Raw genomic sequence first — 16,100 nt, forward strand, 5'->3', positions numbered from 1 at the left:
TTGGAATGTTTGCATTGAAGAGCTGCTTTTTATTTAACTTATCTATATATTAAGTTTTTTTATATATCCACGCGGACGGAGTCGCTGACGACAGCTAGTATCTGTATAAAACTTATCGTCATTCCTTTCATTATTTTTGACAAAATAGGGTCCCAGAAACCTACAGTAAGTCTATTTTAGTTATTTCGAACAATCAAAATAATGAAAATAACCTAACACTAAAACTAAGCCCTAAGACCCAAATAGATTAAATAGCGACATCTATTGGCTCCATTTTAAGAGAAAAATTTTCAAATTTAAATATATAATTCTTCTGTGAGTGTGTATGTCACTGAACTTCTCTCAAACGACTGGAGCGATTTTGATGAAATTTTTTGTGTGTGTTCAAGGGGATCTGGGAATGGTTTAGATTCACAATTTTGTCCGCTGGACAATGTTTTTTTAATTAATATTTAATTTATTAGTAGTTGTTGATTTTGTAATGTTTTACATTGGATCCGACAGACGGCGCTACCATCGCAGTGTCAAATTTTAAATAATATTCGAATTTTAAACGTCAATTCAATTTTTGAACGTCACGAGAGGACAACGTCTGTCGGGTCCGCTAGTATTTTATAAAAAAATATGGCGAAGGAGATTTGAACTAATTTTTGAATTTTTCACAAGTTTTTTAAAGAATTAATTTCATTAATTTCTTCACTGTATGTGTTTTAAGTCTACGTAAGAAGCATAAGGCGAATAGAATACCTAATTCGTTCAATTGACTCGTTTAGTCTATAGGCCAGGAATAGCAAACCTATATTTATTTTTTAATATTTTTTGTAATTATACGTTCAATTAAATAATTTTCACTTTGTGCTTACAAAATATATATAACTCGCTGTTTAAAAAAAAAATAGTAGTCTATCTGTTCTTCCAGACTATGTTCTACATCTATGGCAAATATCATCAAGATACATGAAGCTGTTCTGTAAATATCTTCTAACAAACATCCATCCATTTATCCATCGAAACTTTCGCATTTATAATACTAACTGTCGCCCCAGACTCTGTCGATGTGATATAAAAACTGAATAAGTAGTCTATGTGTTCTTCCAGACTATGTTCTATATGTATGACTAATTTCATCAAGATCTGTCCAGCCGTTCTGGAGATATCTTCTAACATACATCTAAACATTCATCTTTATCAAAACTAGTATCTAATTGAGGTTATAATAAAAATAAATAAAGTCTTCTTATTATTTTATTGAAAATCAATCTTTGTAGAGTTGATTACAATTCACTTATTTCCTTTGGCAATATCGCTGATAGCTTTTTCAATCTTCTTTGCCAAATCTGAAACAAAAAATTAAAATTTTATCAATAAAATACTCCGCATGTTCTTGCAGACTATGTTTTATTTAGGAAGAAAATCCAACACTATACCGGTGTACAACACTAGTCTTACTAAAATGTCACTTTTATGTCACATCTGACATTTGACTTTGTAACGAAAGCGCGCTTGCCTCAAAGGATTCTAACTATCTCTACAAATATGTATGACAAATTACAACAAGATTCGTAAAGTCCTTCTGGAGATACCTTCAAACAAACATCCATCCATCCAAACATACGTATAATATTAGTCAGATTAGCTGTCGCCCGTTACTCATTTCAAGAGAGATTTAAAAATTTTTATATCATAAGGTAGGAAACGAGCGAGCTGCCACCTGAAATCGCTGAAATAGCGAAGTGACCGTTGCCCATAAACATACGCAATTGCATATGCGTTGCCTACCTTTAATCGACGGAGGAGAGGATCAACAGAAAGAAAATATATTCCCTTTCCATGTATCCTCTCATCCGGAAAGTCCACTTCCCATCCTTTCCTTATAAGAAAAAGGTGGGAAGGGAAAGAGGACTAATTTTGGCCTCCGGGACGCACACTCATCAGACGAAACGCGGAATTGCTTCCACTTGACGCCTGTCTTCTGTGTGGTGGTGGTGGTATTTCACCGGGCGAGCCGGGCCGATTCGTGCGAAGATATTAAAGCGGGCTCTACCACTGTTAAATTCATCAAATTTAAATAAAAAAAATATACGTACTCTCAAACGCCTCTTCCACTTTGGCATTAATTTTTCTCGCGGCTGAAAACAAGATATTATTTATTGAGTAAAGTTAAATAAAATAAAATTAATTAACTTTTTTTTCTAAACTTACCAGCTAAAGCATCTTTAGCGTCCTTTATCGCTTCTTTTACTTCCTCTGTTTGGGGGAAAAATAAATTCATAAAATATATTTTTTTGTCATTTTTTGGTTACAACAAAATTACTGGTAACGTTACATATGTACATAAGTTTTATATTTTTTTAATTTACTAGAATTAAGATATTATACTTAATGTCATGTCTGGTCTATAGCTAATCTTTTACATACCTGACGCTTTCGCTGCTATGGCCTTTGCTGTAATAAAAAAAAATATTAGACCTCCTTTCATTCGTACTCTTTGGTTTAAATTTATAAAACAAAATCTTAGTAATATTATAAATGCGAATGTTTAGATGTATGTCAGTAGTTATATCCAGAACTGTTGCATGGATCTCAGTGAAATCATAGATGTAGAACATAGTCTGGAAGAACATATAGAAAAATTAAGTTTCTTTTTATTTGCGCTGACAGAGTCGTAGGAAAAAATTGCTATATATTTCGTGAAACGAAACTTCGTTTAATAATGCGAATGAGAAATTTGACCCATTTCGAGTTGTTCAGATTTAGAGTTACCTGTCTTCTCTGCCTTCTCTTTGGCCTCCTTGAGTATTTTAGCTGTAGAAAGAAAATATATTTAATTAACTAGCGAAAAAATAAAGCAATCAGTAATTACTCGTTGTGTTTGTCTTTTTTAATCTTTGGTGATTTTTTTATCTTTCAAAAGATACTTACCAATCTTTTCGGATAGCTCCTCTAGTTTTTTTTTGACATCAACTGAAAATATAATAAAAGTTCAAATATTTTGGCGGTTTAAAATATCACACGAATGCGTAGAACACAATTTTACGTGAAACGGAACGTAAAATGATGCGTTGGGTGAGAACTGATCAGATGACCTTGAGAAATTTTATTTTTTATCTATGCCCATGTATGTCAAAGATTAAGCATTCTTTGCAATGTGTTCATGAACATAACCAGAAAGATTTTCTTTTTTATATCACTGGTCATGTTTAATATGGCACAATTTTTTATCTGTTCCCTCCTTTTTTATCAATCATTGTTTTATTTGTTCATTAAGCTTCCTTTTAATATTAAAATTACATTAAAAATGTATTTATAATACATAATATAATAATTCAAATAATAATGTTGTGTCGTGAAACTTACGGGGTTCGCGTTTCTGTGGCGGAGGACGACCAGCTTCAACGGGATTGAAGACTACCAGTGCCACCTATTGGTTAAAATTAATATTTAACTTTATGTCAAATGGACACAGGCGTCTTATAATGTCCGTAATAACACATAATCTTACTAATATTATAAACTAGCTGTCGCCCGCGCCTCCGTCCGCGTTAATATATAAAAAAAGATTAATTAGTGTAGCCTATGTGTTCTTTCAGACTATGTTCTATATGTATGTCAAATTTAATCGAGACCATGTAAACATTCGCATTTATAATATTAGTAAGTTAAATAAAAAGCAGCTCTTCAAGACATAAATTGGAACAAAATGAATAAATAGTATCCTATGTCCGTCTCCTGGCTCTAAGCTACCTCCTCAACAATTTTCAGGCGGTAAAGCCGTTCTTCAGTTATAAATAGTGCAACTAACACGACTTTCTTTTATATATATAAATGCGAATGTTTAGATGGATGTTTGTTAGATGATATCTCCAGAACGGCTGCATGGATCGTGATGAAATTTGTCATAGATATAGAACATAGTTTGGAAGAACACATAGACTATTAAGTTTTTAATTCCGCAAACACGGAATCACAAGTGACAACTAATTTTATTATACATTATCTGTCTCTGAGTAGTTAAATTAATTTAAATAAATGTACTTACCAATAAAACAACTGATCCAGTGAACAAGCTAATTTTCGACATATTGATTTCGTAACAAAATATGCAACGTATTAGAACACACTGTGAATTCCAACAGTGGATAGTTATTTTAACAAAAAATATACAATATTTATACGAAAAAACCGTAATAAATTAATCATAAATAATATCAACTACACGATTAATATATTAAATATTTATATTTATTATCGAATCGTATAAATAATATAGTTAATAATTAAACGCAAACAAACTTACTAATATTATAAATGCGAATGTTTAGATGTATGTTAGAAGATATCTCCGGAACAGCTGTACAGATCTTGATGAAATTTGTCATACATATAGAACATAGTCTGTAAGAACACATAGACTACTTATTAAGTTTTTTTTTTAATTTCGCGCATACAGAGTCGCGTGAGACAACTAGTAATATTATAAATGTGAATGTTTAGATGTATGTTAGAAGATATCTCCAGAACGGCTGCATGGATCTTGATGAAATTTGTCATACATATAGAACATAGTCTGGAAGAACACATAGACTACTTATTAAGTTATTTTTTAATTTCGCGCATACAGAGTCGCATGAGACAACTAGTAATATAATAAATGTGAATGTTTAGATGTTTGTTAGAAGATATCTCCAGAACGGCTGCATGGATCTTGATGAAATTTGTCATATATGTAGAACATAGTCTGGAAGAACACATAACCTGTATAGTTATCATGTTCTCTAGCGGACGGAGTCAAAGGCATAAGATAGTTTAGTAGTCATTTTTCAATAATTCGTTGAATCATTACGAGTCTGCGAAATAATTCTCTTCCCCCTTTCCACATTTTTCTAATTAGGAAAATATTTTTTTCACAAAATGTGGCAAACCAATAAACGAGCATCTGAAATTGCCGTACTAGCGAAGTGACCGCTACCCATAGACAAACGCAATTACAGATGCGTTGCCTATATTTAATTCACGGAGGAGGGGACACACAGATAGTGGATATATCCTCTCTTCTGTCAAATCTACTACCCTTCCCATCCTTATAAGAGAATACGTAGGAACGGAAAGGTGACTAAAATTAGTCCTCCGGCACACACACTCATCAGATGAAATACGGGAATGACTTTCACTTGACGCGTGTCTTCTGTGTGGTCGTGGTATTGCAGCGGACGAGGTACATTCGTCCAAGAGATGTTGTTTACACTGGATGCTAGGTTTATTTTTTTACTGGTTGTACACGCGATGTGTTCTTCCAGACTATGTTCTATATGTATGACAAATTTCATCAAGATTCATGCAGCCGTTCTGGAGATACCTTCTAACATACATCTAAACATTCGCATTTATAATATTAGTAGGATTAATTTCTTATTATTTGTGTTTCTTACTGGTAGTACTACGTTTGGTGTTGATAAAAAAACAAGGTATTTTTTTAAATAATTTTATTTTTATTTTATAACTAGCTGTCGCCCGCGACATTGACCTCGCTAAAATTAAAAAAATGTAAGTAGCCTGTTTTCTTCCAGACTGTGTTCTACATCTGTGATCTGTTGAGCCGGTCCGGAGATACCTTTAAACAAACATTCGCATTTATAATATTTAAAGTTAGTTTGAGATGTGCTACTTTCGTATCAAAGCTCTGGAGGGCAGCAGTTGCGTTCTAATTTTTAGGGTTCCTTACCTCATAGGAAAAAAACGGAACCCTTATAGAATCACTTTGTTGTTCGTCCGTCTCTCTGTCAAGACTATTTTTCTCAAAAACGCGTGAAGGTATCAAGCTGGAATTTGTTTTTATTTAAAAAAAAGACATCTACAAACCCTTGGTATATTCTTTTCTTATGTCTTGGCTTAATAACACTGTGGTCATGGAGGTTGGAGCATTACTTTACCGCTCTTATCGATTTCAAGTACCTTAAAAATCGCTACGTCTGTGTCAATATGATGCCGTAACCTCTTTAGTGGTCTAGGTGACTATTGTCGGTGTTAACAGTGGTAGAGCCCGCTTTAACATGTTCGCACGAATTGTCCTCGCTCAGTGAAATACCACGACCATACAGAAGACAGGCGTCAAGTGGAAGTAATTCCGCGTACAGTCTGATGAGTGTGCGTCCCGGAGGCCTAATTTAGTCCTCTTTCCCTTCCCACCCTTGTTTAATAAGGAAAGAATGGGAAGTGGAAGTTGACTTTCTGGATCGGAGGATGCATGGGAATGGAAAATATTTTCTTTTTGTGCATCCTCTTCTCCGTCGATTAAAGGTAGGCAACGCATATATCATTAGGTGGCAAACGAAAAAGCAGACGCTTAGATTCGTCGAAATAGCGAAGCGACCATTAGCCATAGACATACGCAATTGCAGACGCGTTGCCTACCTTTAATCTACGGATTAGGGGACGCACAGAAAGAGAATGTTTCCCCTTCCTATTTTTAGACATTACTATCTGTCGCCCGCGACTTCGTACGCGTGTTTGTCTAAAAAATAAAACAAAAATTAGGTGTGGACTACCCTTAACATTTATGAGGGGATGAGAAATAGATGTTGGCCGATTCAATATGCTCACAAAATTTCATGAGAATCGGTCAGGCCATTTCGGAGGAGTATGGGAACGAAAATTGTGACACGACAATTTTATATATAACATAAAAGAAAGTGGTGTTAGTTACACTATTTATAACTCAAGAACGGCTTTACAGATATGCCTGAAAATTGGTGAGGAGGTAGCTTAGAGCCAGGAGACTTTTATATATAAGATTAGATAGAATCATTTGACAAAAGCGCACTTTCGTTACAAAGTCAAGTTGTCAGATGTAGTCAGGGGACATAAACGACATTTTAATAAGGCTAGTGTTGCGTCCTGGATGCAGGTGGCACAAGACCGGTCATCGGGGCGATCTTTAGGGGAGGCCTATGTCCAGCAGTGGGCGTCTCATGGCTGACAAGAAGAAGTGTTGCGTCATACTGACACAGTTTCGAATTTTCTTTCGTACACTATGTGTTAACACCTCCGTGTAATCAACTTCTTTTTCCCATCCATTCTTAATACGAAGGGTGAGTAGGGTAACAAAATAATTAGTTTTTATTGGGATATATGAAATTAAATATTTAATATGTTTATTATTATTTATTCAATACTTTACAACTGTTATTGTAAACTAAAATTTATTCCTTGTCAGTGATATCCTTGACAATCTTTTTAACTTTCTCTTCCAATTCTGAAAAAGAAAAAAAAGATTAAATACTCTCCTCGCATTTTCATCTACGTAGAGTCGAATGAAATATTACATAAGTTACATATCTCCTAAACAACTCTTTTTTATACCATAAGGTGGCAAACGAGCGAGCGGCCACCTGAAATCGCTGAAATAGCGAAGTGACCGTTGCCCATAGACATACGCAATTGCATGCGTTGCATACCTTTAATCGACGGAGGAGAGGATGCACAGAAAGAAAACATTTCCATGCATTCTCTCATTCGGAAAGTCCACTTCCACTTCCTTTCCTTATAAGAAAAAGGGTGAGAAGGGAAAGAGGACTAAATTAGGCCCCCGGGACGCACACTCATAAGACGAAACGCGGAATTGCTTCCACTTGACGCCTGTCTTCTGTGTGGTTGTGGTATTTCACCGGGCGAGCCGGGACAATTCGTGCGAAGATGTTAAAGCGGGCTCTACCACTGTTAAAAAACTGCATGAATCTTGATGAAATTTGTCATAGATGTAGAACATAGTCTGGAAGAACACATAGGCTACTTATTAAGTTGCATTTTAATTCCGCGCGGAGAAAGCCACGCTTGGCAAACAATAAAACAACAAACATGAACGTGTGGCTGTTTGCCTGTTTTTGTTTGGTCACTATTTGTCCAATCAAAGTAAATTAAATAGCTGTCGATTCTGTCTGCGAGGAATTAAAAACTTAATAAGCCTATGTGTTCTTCCAGACTATGTTCTATATGTATGACAAATTTCATCGAGACACATACAGCTGTTCTGGAGATCCGTAACAAATATCCATCTTAACAATCGCATTTATAATATAAGTAAGATAGTTTGAAGATCTTGATAATATATACTACCTAGTTTGCCAAACGTTGGGATGTTTGTGTTTGCGATCGGTGTTTGGCATTCGTATTTGTGGTTGTTTGTAGCAAACCAAGCGTGAGGAACCTTAAGATGCATATTTCGCTTGGTCTTCGTTACTTTCTAATTAAAATGAAAATAACTATTTCTCACGTACCTTTAAGTGCTTTTTCAATTTCATCTGTCAATTTTCCAGCACCTGAAATGAATTTAATTTATATTTAATTATGAAGTTTAACTTTATGTCGATAGCTGTCCGCGTGAAATAAAAAAAACATAATTATTAGTCTATGTGTTCATCCAGACTATGTTCTATATGTATGACAAATTACATCAAGATCCATGCAGATGTTCTAGAGATATCTTCCAACATACATCTAAACATTGGCATTTATAATATTAGTAAGAAAACAACATAACGCGTTTAGTTGCCAGTTTGAATTGATTTCTAAAAAGAAGACTATAACTAGCCGTTGTCTGCGACTTTGTCACCACATTATTAAGCAATAAGTATCCTATAACATTCTCGTGTACGTCAGCTACCTTCCAGTCAAAGTCCCGTCAAAATCTATCAACACGTTCTCGTAAACGGAACATACACAAACTTGCATAGATAAAACATGTTATTTTACACTAATATATGTGTTCGAATTTCAAAACTTACTTGCGATCGCCGCTCTTACTTCTTTGATTGCATCTTGTGCATCCTCTATACAAAACAAATATAATTTTAATTAAAAAAAAGTGTTTTTATATCATAAAATTGCAAACGACCAAGCGGCCACTACCCATCATCAGCTCACTATATGTCCCCACTGAGGGGCTCGGAGCCTACCCTAAGTTAAGGGTTACTAGGCCATAGTCAAATGCTGGCTAGTGCGGGTTGACTTCACACATATCTTTGAATTTCTTCTCAGATATGTGCAGGTTGCATCACGATGTTTTCCTTCACCGTAAGAACGTCGGTTAAATGTACATATGTAAATCGAAAAACACAGAACCTGCAGATTACAAGTCAAGTGCTGAAACCTTTGAGCCACGGACGCTCCCACTACCTATAGAAATCCGCAATTGCAGATGCATTGCCTACCTTAGTCGACAGAACCCACAGAAATATATATCTCTTTCGCATGCGTCCCCTCCTCTGTTAAGAAAATGGGTGGGAAGAAAAAGGGACTAATATTAGTCCTCCCACATGCACTCATCAGACTGCAGTTGGAATGAGTTGTGACTTGAGGCGTGTGTTCTGTGAGGTCGTGGTATTGCAGCGAGGCACACAGTGCAACACTTCGTCTGCCACTTTTAAAATTGTTAGGTATTTTTTACTACAATATTTATAAAATGATAATAAATAATTACCTGCAGCTTTAGAAGCTAGTTTCTTGGCTGTAAAATAGAAAACATAATATAATCTCTTTGTGTTTGAACATTGCAAAAGTCGCTGCGAACACAATGTTAGGTGCCGGGTTTAGCGAGGTGCCTGCGCACCGCGCATGTCCTTGAGCTGGCAATATATTTGAAAAGATGTATACTAACTTTAACTTTATTTTATGTTTTGTTTCTTTAGTAAAAGTTGCAGTAAATTACTTACCTGTTTTCTCAATTTTGTCCTCTGCATCTTCCAAAGTCTTTTCTGTAATTCAAAAACAAATTAGCTCTTGGGTTTAAAAACCTAATTATTAGTCTATGTGTTCTTCCAGACTATGTTCTACATTTATGACAAATTTCATCAAGATTCATGTAGCTGTTCTAAAGATACCTTCTAACAAACATCCAGCTATGCATCGTAAACTTTTGCATTTATAATATTAGTAAGAAGTAAGATATAACGATTTGATAGCTAACTTACCAATCTTCTTTGCAAGATCTTCAAGTTTCTTTACGATATCGGCTGAGATGAAACAAATAGGAATGTTAAAATAACTCTAATTCAAATAACTTTAAACATTAACTCAACTTATTTTATAATATTACTACTTTATCTGTTTATTTTAACAAAATAATTAAAATAAACGATAGAACGCCATCTTTGAAATTGGAACTGTCACTTTTTGTTGTCTTTGCCGTTTGTTTTTAAAGACCAAAATCTCTGTATAAAACATATCGTCATCCCTGTCATTATCTTTGACATAACAGAGATAAAAATATGTTTTAAAGGAGGATTTTGGCCTCAGAAACTCACACTAACATAGATTAGACATCCAATTTTTTTTTATAATTGACTAGCGGTTGCCCGCGACTCTGTCCGCCAGAATTAAAAGAAAACAGTAATTAGTAGTCTATGTGTTCTTCCAAACTATGTTCTATATGTATGACAAATTTCATGAAGATCCATGCAGCTGTTCTGGAGATATCTTCACACAAACATCTATCTAAACATTCGCGTTTATACTGTTAGTAAGAAGTAAGTTTAATAGTATTATTTTTATTAAGTCCTTGTTTAAACTTACTCGTCTCATGTTTCTTGGAGCCGTGGGATGCAGCAGCTTGCGCTGGGCTGAAGGCTGCGCAGGCCATCTAAAAAGACATTAAAAAGTAAAATCTTTGGTTAAGTTATGTTTTTAATATAGCGTCATCTGTTGATGCAAACTTTACACTTATTTAGTTGCTGTAGCCCGCGGCACCGTTACCGCGAGATTAAAAAAACCTTTATTAGTAGTCTATGCGTTCTTTTAGACTATGTTCTACATCTATGTCAAATTTAGTGAGATCCATGAAGCTGTTCTGTAGATATTTTTTAACAAACATCCATCTAAACATTCGTATTTATATTAATAAGATGTAAGATGTATTTTGGCTTATGATAAGAAACTAGACAGGCGTGAAGTGGAAGCAATTCCGCTTTTCGTCTGATTAGTGCGTCCCGGATGCCTAATTCACTCCTCTTTCCCTTCCCAATCTCTTTCTTATAAGGAAAGGATGGGAATTGGAAGTGGACTTCGTGAATTATGCATCCTGCACGGAAAGGGAAAATATTATCTTTCTGTGCATCCTCTCCTCCGTCGATTAAATGTAGGCAACGTATGCAATTGCGTTTGTCTATGGGCAACGGTCACTTCGCTATATCAGCAATTTCAGGTGACCGCTCGCTCGTTTGCCACCTTATGATAAAAAACAACAAAGCGTGAATTTCCGAGACTAAAATCCCTGTCTAAAATACATTGCTACATCTGTTTTGTCAAAGATAAAAGGTACGATATGTTTTATACAGAGATTTTTGGTCTCAGAAAACAAAAATCAACTCACCAATACGAAAACAGAAGCCACGATCAAATTTACTTTCGACATTTTAATAGTTATTTTAATAAATAAAGTTATTATAAATCAAACACAACTATTAAGTCTGTAATTTTAAAACACAAAAATCTGTATTTATATTGAATTTAAGTTAATAAAATATTACGTAAATCACGACATAAATATATCAAATAAAAATCGTGAACAATTAAACTAAATCTAGACAAGCTATGTTAAAACTAGCCGTTGCACATAACTTCGTTCACGTGCATGTTTTTAGTCCCCACTCAGACTCTACCCTAAGTGAGATTATGTGATAGTGAATGCTGACCCAGTGCAAGATTTCACACATTTGACTTTCTCAGATATGTGCAGCATCACGATGTTTTCCTTCATCGCAATATACGATTAATGTACATATTTAAAAACACATTGGTACGTGATGGGATTTGAACAGAGAAGCTGCAGATTACAAGTCAAGTGTTACCTCAGCCACAGACGCTTTTATATATATATATATAATTGGAATCTCGGAATCGGCTCCAACGATTTTCATAAAATTTAGTATATACGGGATTTCGGGGGCGATAAATCGATCTAGTTAGGAATCATTTTTAGAAAATGTCATTTTATTCTTGTTTTATCGATAATCAACTTAAACATAAACTTAACTTTTTCTATCGGTAAGATCGAAAAATATTATTCATATTTCATAATTTTATTAGTAATACGTATTTAAATATAATTTCCAAAAAACACAATCATCCAGGTTTTGTATATTTATCCGACGTTACGATGAAGGAAAACATCGTGATGCTGCACATATCTGAGAAAGTCAAATGTGTGAAGTCTTGCACTGGACCAGCATTCACTATCACATAGTCTCACTTAGGGTAGATCACCCTCAGTGGGGATAGTGAGCAGATGATAATGATTAAAAAATAAAATACAAATATTAATTATGCGTTTTTTATTTATTAAAACATTCATATTGATGAAGACATAAATAAAAAAGTAATGTGATTGAATGTAGCTACAAAGGTAGAGGAAGACCAAAGAAAGTATTGTTTTAAAGAGGATATGCGTAAGGAGGTGGATTCAGATATGACGGCTGATAGATATGGAGGAGTATATGTACCTATCCTCTGTAGGGATAAGGGCAGGTTGATGGGTTATTTTCTCGTAACTATGTAGAAAAGTGTTTGAAACATTTACGTATGTTTGTCCGGTGTCGGCACCGATTTGTTTCGAGCCTATAGGAGGCCCTTTATCATAGTGGGAAAGACAACAGGCTGCGGCTACGAAATAATACCAGTCCCACTCACCCTGATAAAGGGTCCCCTAAAGGGTCCTCGAAACTAATCGGTGCCGCCACCGGACGAGTATACGTTTGGTTTTAGCCGTTTTTTAAAGTACATTATTAATTTTAATCGCTACAATCTTTAGGATCTTTGTTTTCATTTGAATCTTGCTTATCAGGTTCCGTATGGTCATCGCAATTCGGTGCTGGAGTAGTCGTACATTTTGAATCTTTGCCAAGTAAAGCTGTAATAAATTAAATTAAGTTAATTATAGTATTTTTGACGTGACAACAGTGGTAGTCTGTGCCTCATCCGCTACAACACGACCTCACAGAACACACGCCTCAAGTTTACTCATTACAACTGCAGTCTGTACCTCGTCTGCTGCAACACGACCTCACAGAACACACGCCTCAAGTCACAACTCATCACAACTGCAGTCTGTACCTCGTCCGCTACAACACGACCTCACAGAACACACGCCTCAAGTCTACTCATTACAACTGCAGTTTGATGAGTGTGTGTCGGAGGACTCGTTTTAATACACTTTCCTTTTTTTTAAAAATAGGTGAGGTGACAAACAAGCGATCGGCCACCCGTAATCGCTGAAACAGAGAAGCGACGGCTGCCCATAGACATACGCAATTGCATATGCGTTGCCTACCTTTAATCGACGGAGGAGAGGATGCACAGAAAGATAATATTTTCCATTCCCATGCATCCACTCATCTGAAAAATCCACTTCCACTTCCCGTCCTTTCCTTATAAGAAATAGGGTAGGAATTGAAAGAGGAATAAAATTAGACATTCAGGCTCTTTCCCTTACTACCCTTTTCTTATAAGAATGGGTGGTATTTTAATCAAGGGCAGAACATGTAGGACGGGTAATTATTGTATTTTAGTGCGTACTCTGTAGATTAAAGGCTACGTATTTACAATTGCGGTTGTCTATGGGTAACGGTATAAGGTGAGAAAGATGCAAATATTACTTACCTAAAAGTTCAGACACCGTAGGAGCTGAAAGATCATTAATAAATATGAAATTGATAGAAATTATATCTATATATATAAAAGAAAGTGGTGTTAGTTACACTATTTATAACTCAAGAACGGCTTTACAGATATGCCTGAAAATTGGTGAAGAGGTAGCTTAGAGCCAGGAGACGGACATAGGATACTATTTGGTTATTTTTTTTTCGAATATTATGCCTTGAAGAGCTGCTTTTTATTTAACTTACTAATATTATAAATGCGAATGTTTAGATGGATGTGATGTGGATGGATGGATGGGTGTTTGAAGATATCTCTAGAACAGTTGAACGGATCTCGTTTAAATTTGGCATACGTATAGAACATAGTCTGATAGAACGCATAGGCTACACTAATTAAGTTTTTTTTTATATATCCACGCGGACGGAGTCGCGGGCGACTGCTAGTTTTTATGACATCTATGACAAATTTCAGCGAAATTCATGCAACTTCTAACAAACATCCATCATCAACATACCCTCACCCTATCGAGGGTGGGCACAGTATGTACTACTCCTCCATACATCTCTATCAGCCGTCATATCTGAATCCACCCCCTTCTTACGCATATCCTCTTTCACAACACATGCTTTCTTTGGTCTTCCTCTATCTTTGTAGTCATCATTCTTCCGCATAACATATCCAAACCACGCTAATCTTTTACTCCTCAATTTCTCGATCACTAGCGCTACTTTCAAACTTCTAACATACATCCAAACTTTCGCGTTTATAATATTAGTAAGAAGTACATCTTGTGGTGGCTCAGGGGTCAAGCACTTGACTTGCAATCTGTAGATCCTGGGTTCGAATCCCACCATGAATCAATGTGTTTTTCGATATCCAATTTTCATATGTACGTTTAACCGACGTTCTTACGGTGAAGGAAAACATCGTGATGTTGCAGATATCTGAGAAGAAATTCAAAGATATGTGTGAAGTCAACCCGCACTTGGCCAGCGTGGTTGACTATGGTCTAATCACCCTTAGCTTAAGGTAGGCTCCGAGCCCCTCGGTGGGGACGTATAGTGAGCTGATGATGATATCTTACCTGGTTTTGAATTAACTATGACGAAAGTCTGAAAAAATAAACAGAAATATTTAACATACATTTATATTAATTTATAGTAGTTTTAAATATAAAAAAAATCTAATTCTTGTCGTACTAAAGCTGTTCTATCGTTTTTATTATGCCTTTTTCTATATATTACATGTTTTCTGAAAGAAATAACAGTTATATCCTTGCTTGACTCATCGTCGGTTTCCGAAACAAATCTTTAGTATAAAACATATCGTTCCTATAATTACGTTTGACAAAATAGATATAAAAATGTTGTAAACGCTTATTTTAGATTTAAAAACCAACGATGAAACTTTAGAAATGTTTGAAATGAAGTTTATTGATATACCATTAAAATAAACGCAACAAATACTTTCTTCATATTTTCTAAATGCGTCTTATAACAGTTATGATAGACAAGAAAAGAATTTTTACCTTTTTATATTTAAAATGATACAATTGAACAAACAGATGTAATTGAATAAACAAATATTAATTTAAATTAAATTACGTTTAACAATTGTTCAATAAACTGTAAATATTTAGCAAACTCATTGTTAAATATGTTTAAAGTCAAAGTATGTCTTTGACTTTTGAGGTTACATTTTAATAGTTTTAAAAGGTCAAGGTCACATTCGACTCGCGACCAACCGACACAACGCGCTGTCACGTGCCGCAGATTTTTAGTTTCAAAATAAACATTTTTAATTATAAAAACAAGATTATTTTTTACAAAATAAACTGTTATAACTTATTTATTGTAAATATACCTATAACCCGCGACTCTGTCTGCTCGGAATATAAAAAAATAGTAGTCTATGTATTCTTCTAGACTATGTTATCTATACAGCCGTTCTGGAGATATCTTTTTTTTTATATCATAAGGTGGCAAACGAGCGAGCGGCCACCTGAAATCGCTGAAATAGCGAAGTGACCGTTGCCCATAGACATACGCAATTGCATATGCGTTGCATACCTTTAATAGACGGAGGAGAGGATGCACAGAAAGAAAATATTTTCCCTTTCCATGCATCCTCTCATCCCGAAAGTCCACTTCCACTTCCCATCCTTTCCTTATAAAGAAAAACGGTGGGAAGGGAAAGAGGACTAAATTAGGCCTCCGGGACGCACACTCATCAGACTGTACTTGGAATTGCTTCCACTTGACGCCTGTCTTCTGTGTGGTAGTGGTATTTCACCGGGCGAGCCGGGACAATTCGTGTGATGTTAAAGCGGGCTCTACAACTGTTAAAATCTTAAACATACATCCATACATTCGCATTTATAATATTAGTAAAATTATGATTGTTATTGAAAAGAAGAGAACCAGACTATTTGTTTATTGCAAATTAATACAATA

The 16,100-nt window shown here is 35.2% G+C and overlaps 1 protein-coding gene and 3 long non-coding RNA genes across 4 annotated transcripts; all 4 read right to left on the bottom strand.

The window, feature by feature from the left end:
* Positions 1–1,232: 1,232 nt before the first annotated feature.
* On the bottom strand, positions 1,233–4,128 carry LOC106114654 (uncharacterized). The gene is made up of 8 exons (XM_013307933.1): positions 4,040–4,128; positions 3,358–3,421; positions 2,923–2,964; positions 2,764–2,805; positions 2,419–2,445; positions 2,203–2,247; positions 2,088–2,129; positions 1,233–1,337 (listed from the first exon to the last, which is right to left on the bottom strand). The coding sequence occupies exons 1-8, from the start codon at positions 4,079–4,081 to the stop codon at positions 1,282–1,284; spliced, it is 360 nt and encodes a 119-aa protein (XP_013163387.1). The 5' UTR covers positions 4,082–4,128; the 3' UTR covers positions 1,233–1,281.
* Positions 4,129–7,152: 3,024 nt separating this feature from the next.
* LOC106114658 (uncharacterized) lies at positions 7,153–8,832 on the bottom strand. Its single transcript, XR_001227733.1, has 3 exons — positions 8,781–8,832; positions 8,274–8,315; positions 7,153–7,252 (listed from the first exon to the last, which is right to left on the bottom strand). It is a non-coding gene; the product is annotated as an uncharacterized LOC106114658 (long non-coding RNA).
* A 642-nt stretch (positions 8,833–9,474) lies between these two features.
* On the bottom strand, positions 9,475–11,445 carry LOC106114656 (uncharacterized). The gene is made up of 5 exons (XR_001227731.1): positions 11,363–11,445; positions 10,567–10,633; positions 9,966–10,007; positions 9,708–9,749; positions 9,475–9,502 (listed from the first exon to the last, which is right to left on the bottom strand). It is a non-coding gene; the product is annotated as an uncharacterized LOC106114656 (long non-coding RNA).
* A 1,313-nt stretch (positions 11,446–12,758) lies between these two features.
* On the bottom strand, positions 12,759–15,205 carry LOC106114657 (uncharacterized). The gene is made up of 4 exons (XR_001227732.1): positions 15,176–15,205; positions 14,732–14,759; positions 13,648–13,671; positions 12,759–12,898 (listed from the first exon to the last, which is right to left on the bottom strand). It is a non-coding gene; the product is annotated as an uncharacterized LOC106114657 (long non-coding RNA).
* Positions 15,206–16,100: the final 895 nt, after the last annotated feature.

Source organism: Papilio xuthus, unplaced genomic scaffold (genome assembly GCF_000836235.2).
Source record: "Papilio xuthus unplaced genomic scaffold, Pxut_1.1 DF828037.1, whole genome shotgun sequence".
Lineage (NCBI taxonomy): Eukaryota > Metazoa > Arthropoda > Insecta > Lepidoptera > Papilionidae > Papilio > Papilio xuthus.

What these genes read in the sequence shown, in the direction of transcription:
- LOC106114654 (XM_013307933.1), bottom strand. Translation starts at nt 4,081, where the DNA reads ATGTCGAAAATTAGCTTGTTCACTGGATCAGTTGTTTTATTG. An exon ending in AGAGAAGGCAGAGAAGACAG is followed by an intron (nt 2,446 to 2,763) that starts GTAACTCTAAAT and finishes TTTTTATTACAG; the next exon opens with CAAAGGCCATAGCAGCGAAA. An exon ending in AGTGGAAGAGGCGTTTGAGA is followed by an intron (nt 1,338 to 2,087) that starts GTACGTATATTT and finishes TTTTTGTTTCAG; the next exon opens with ATTTGGCAAAGAAGATTGAA.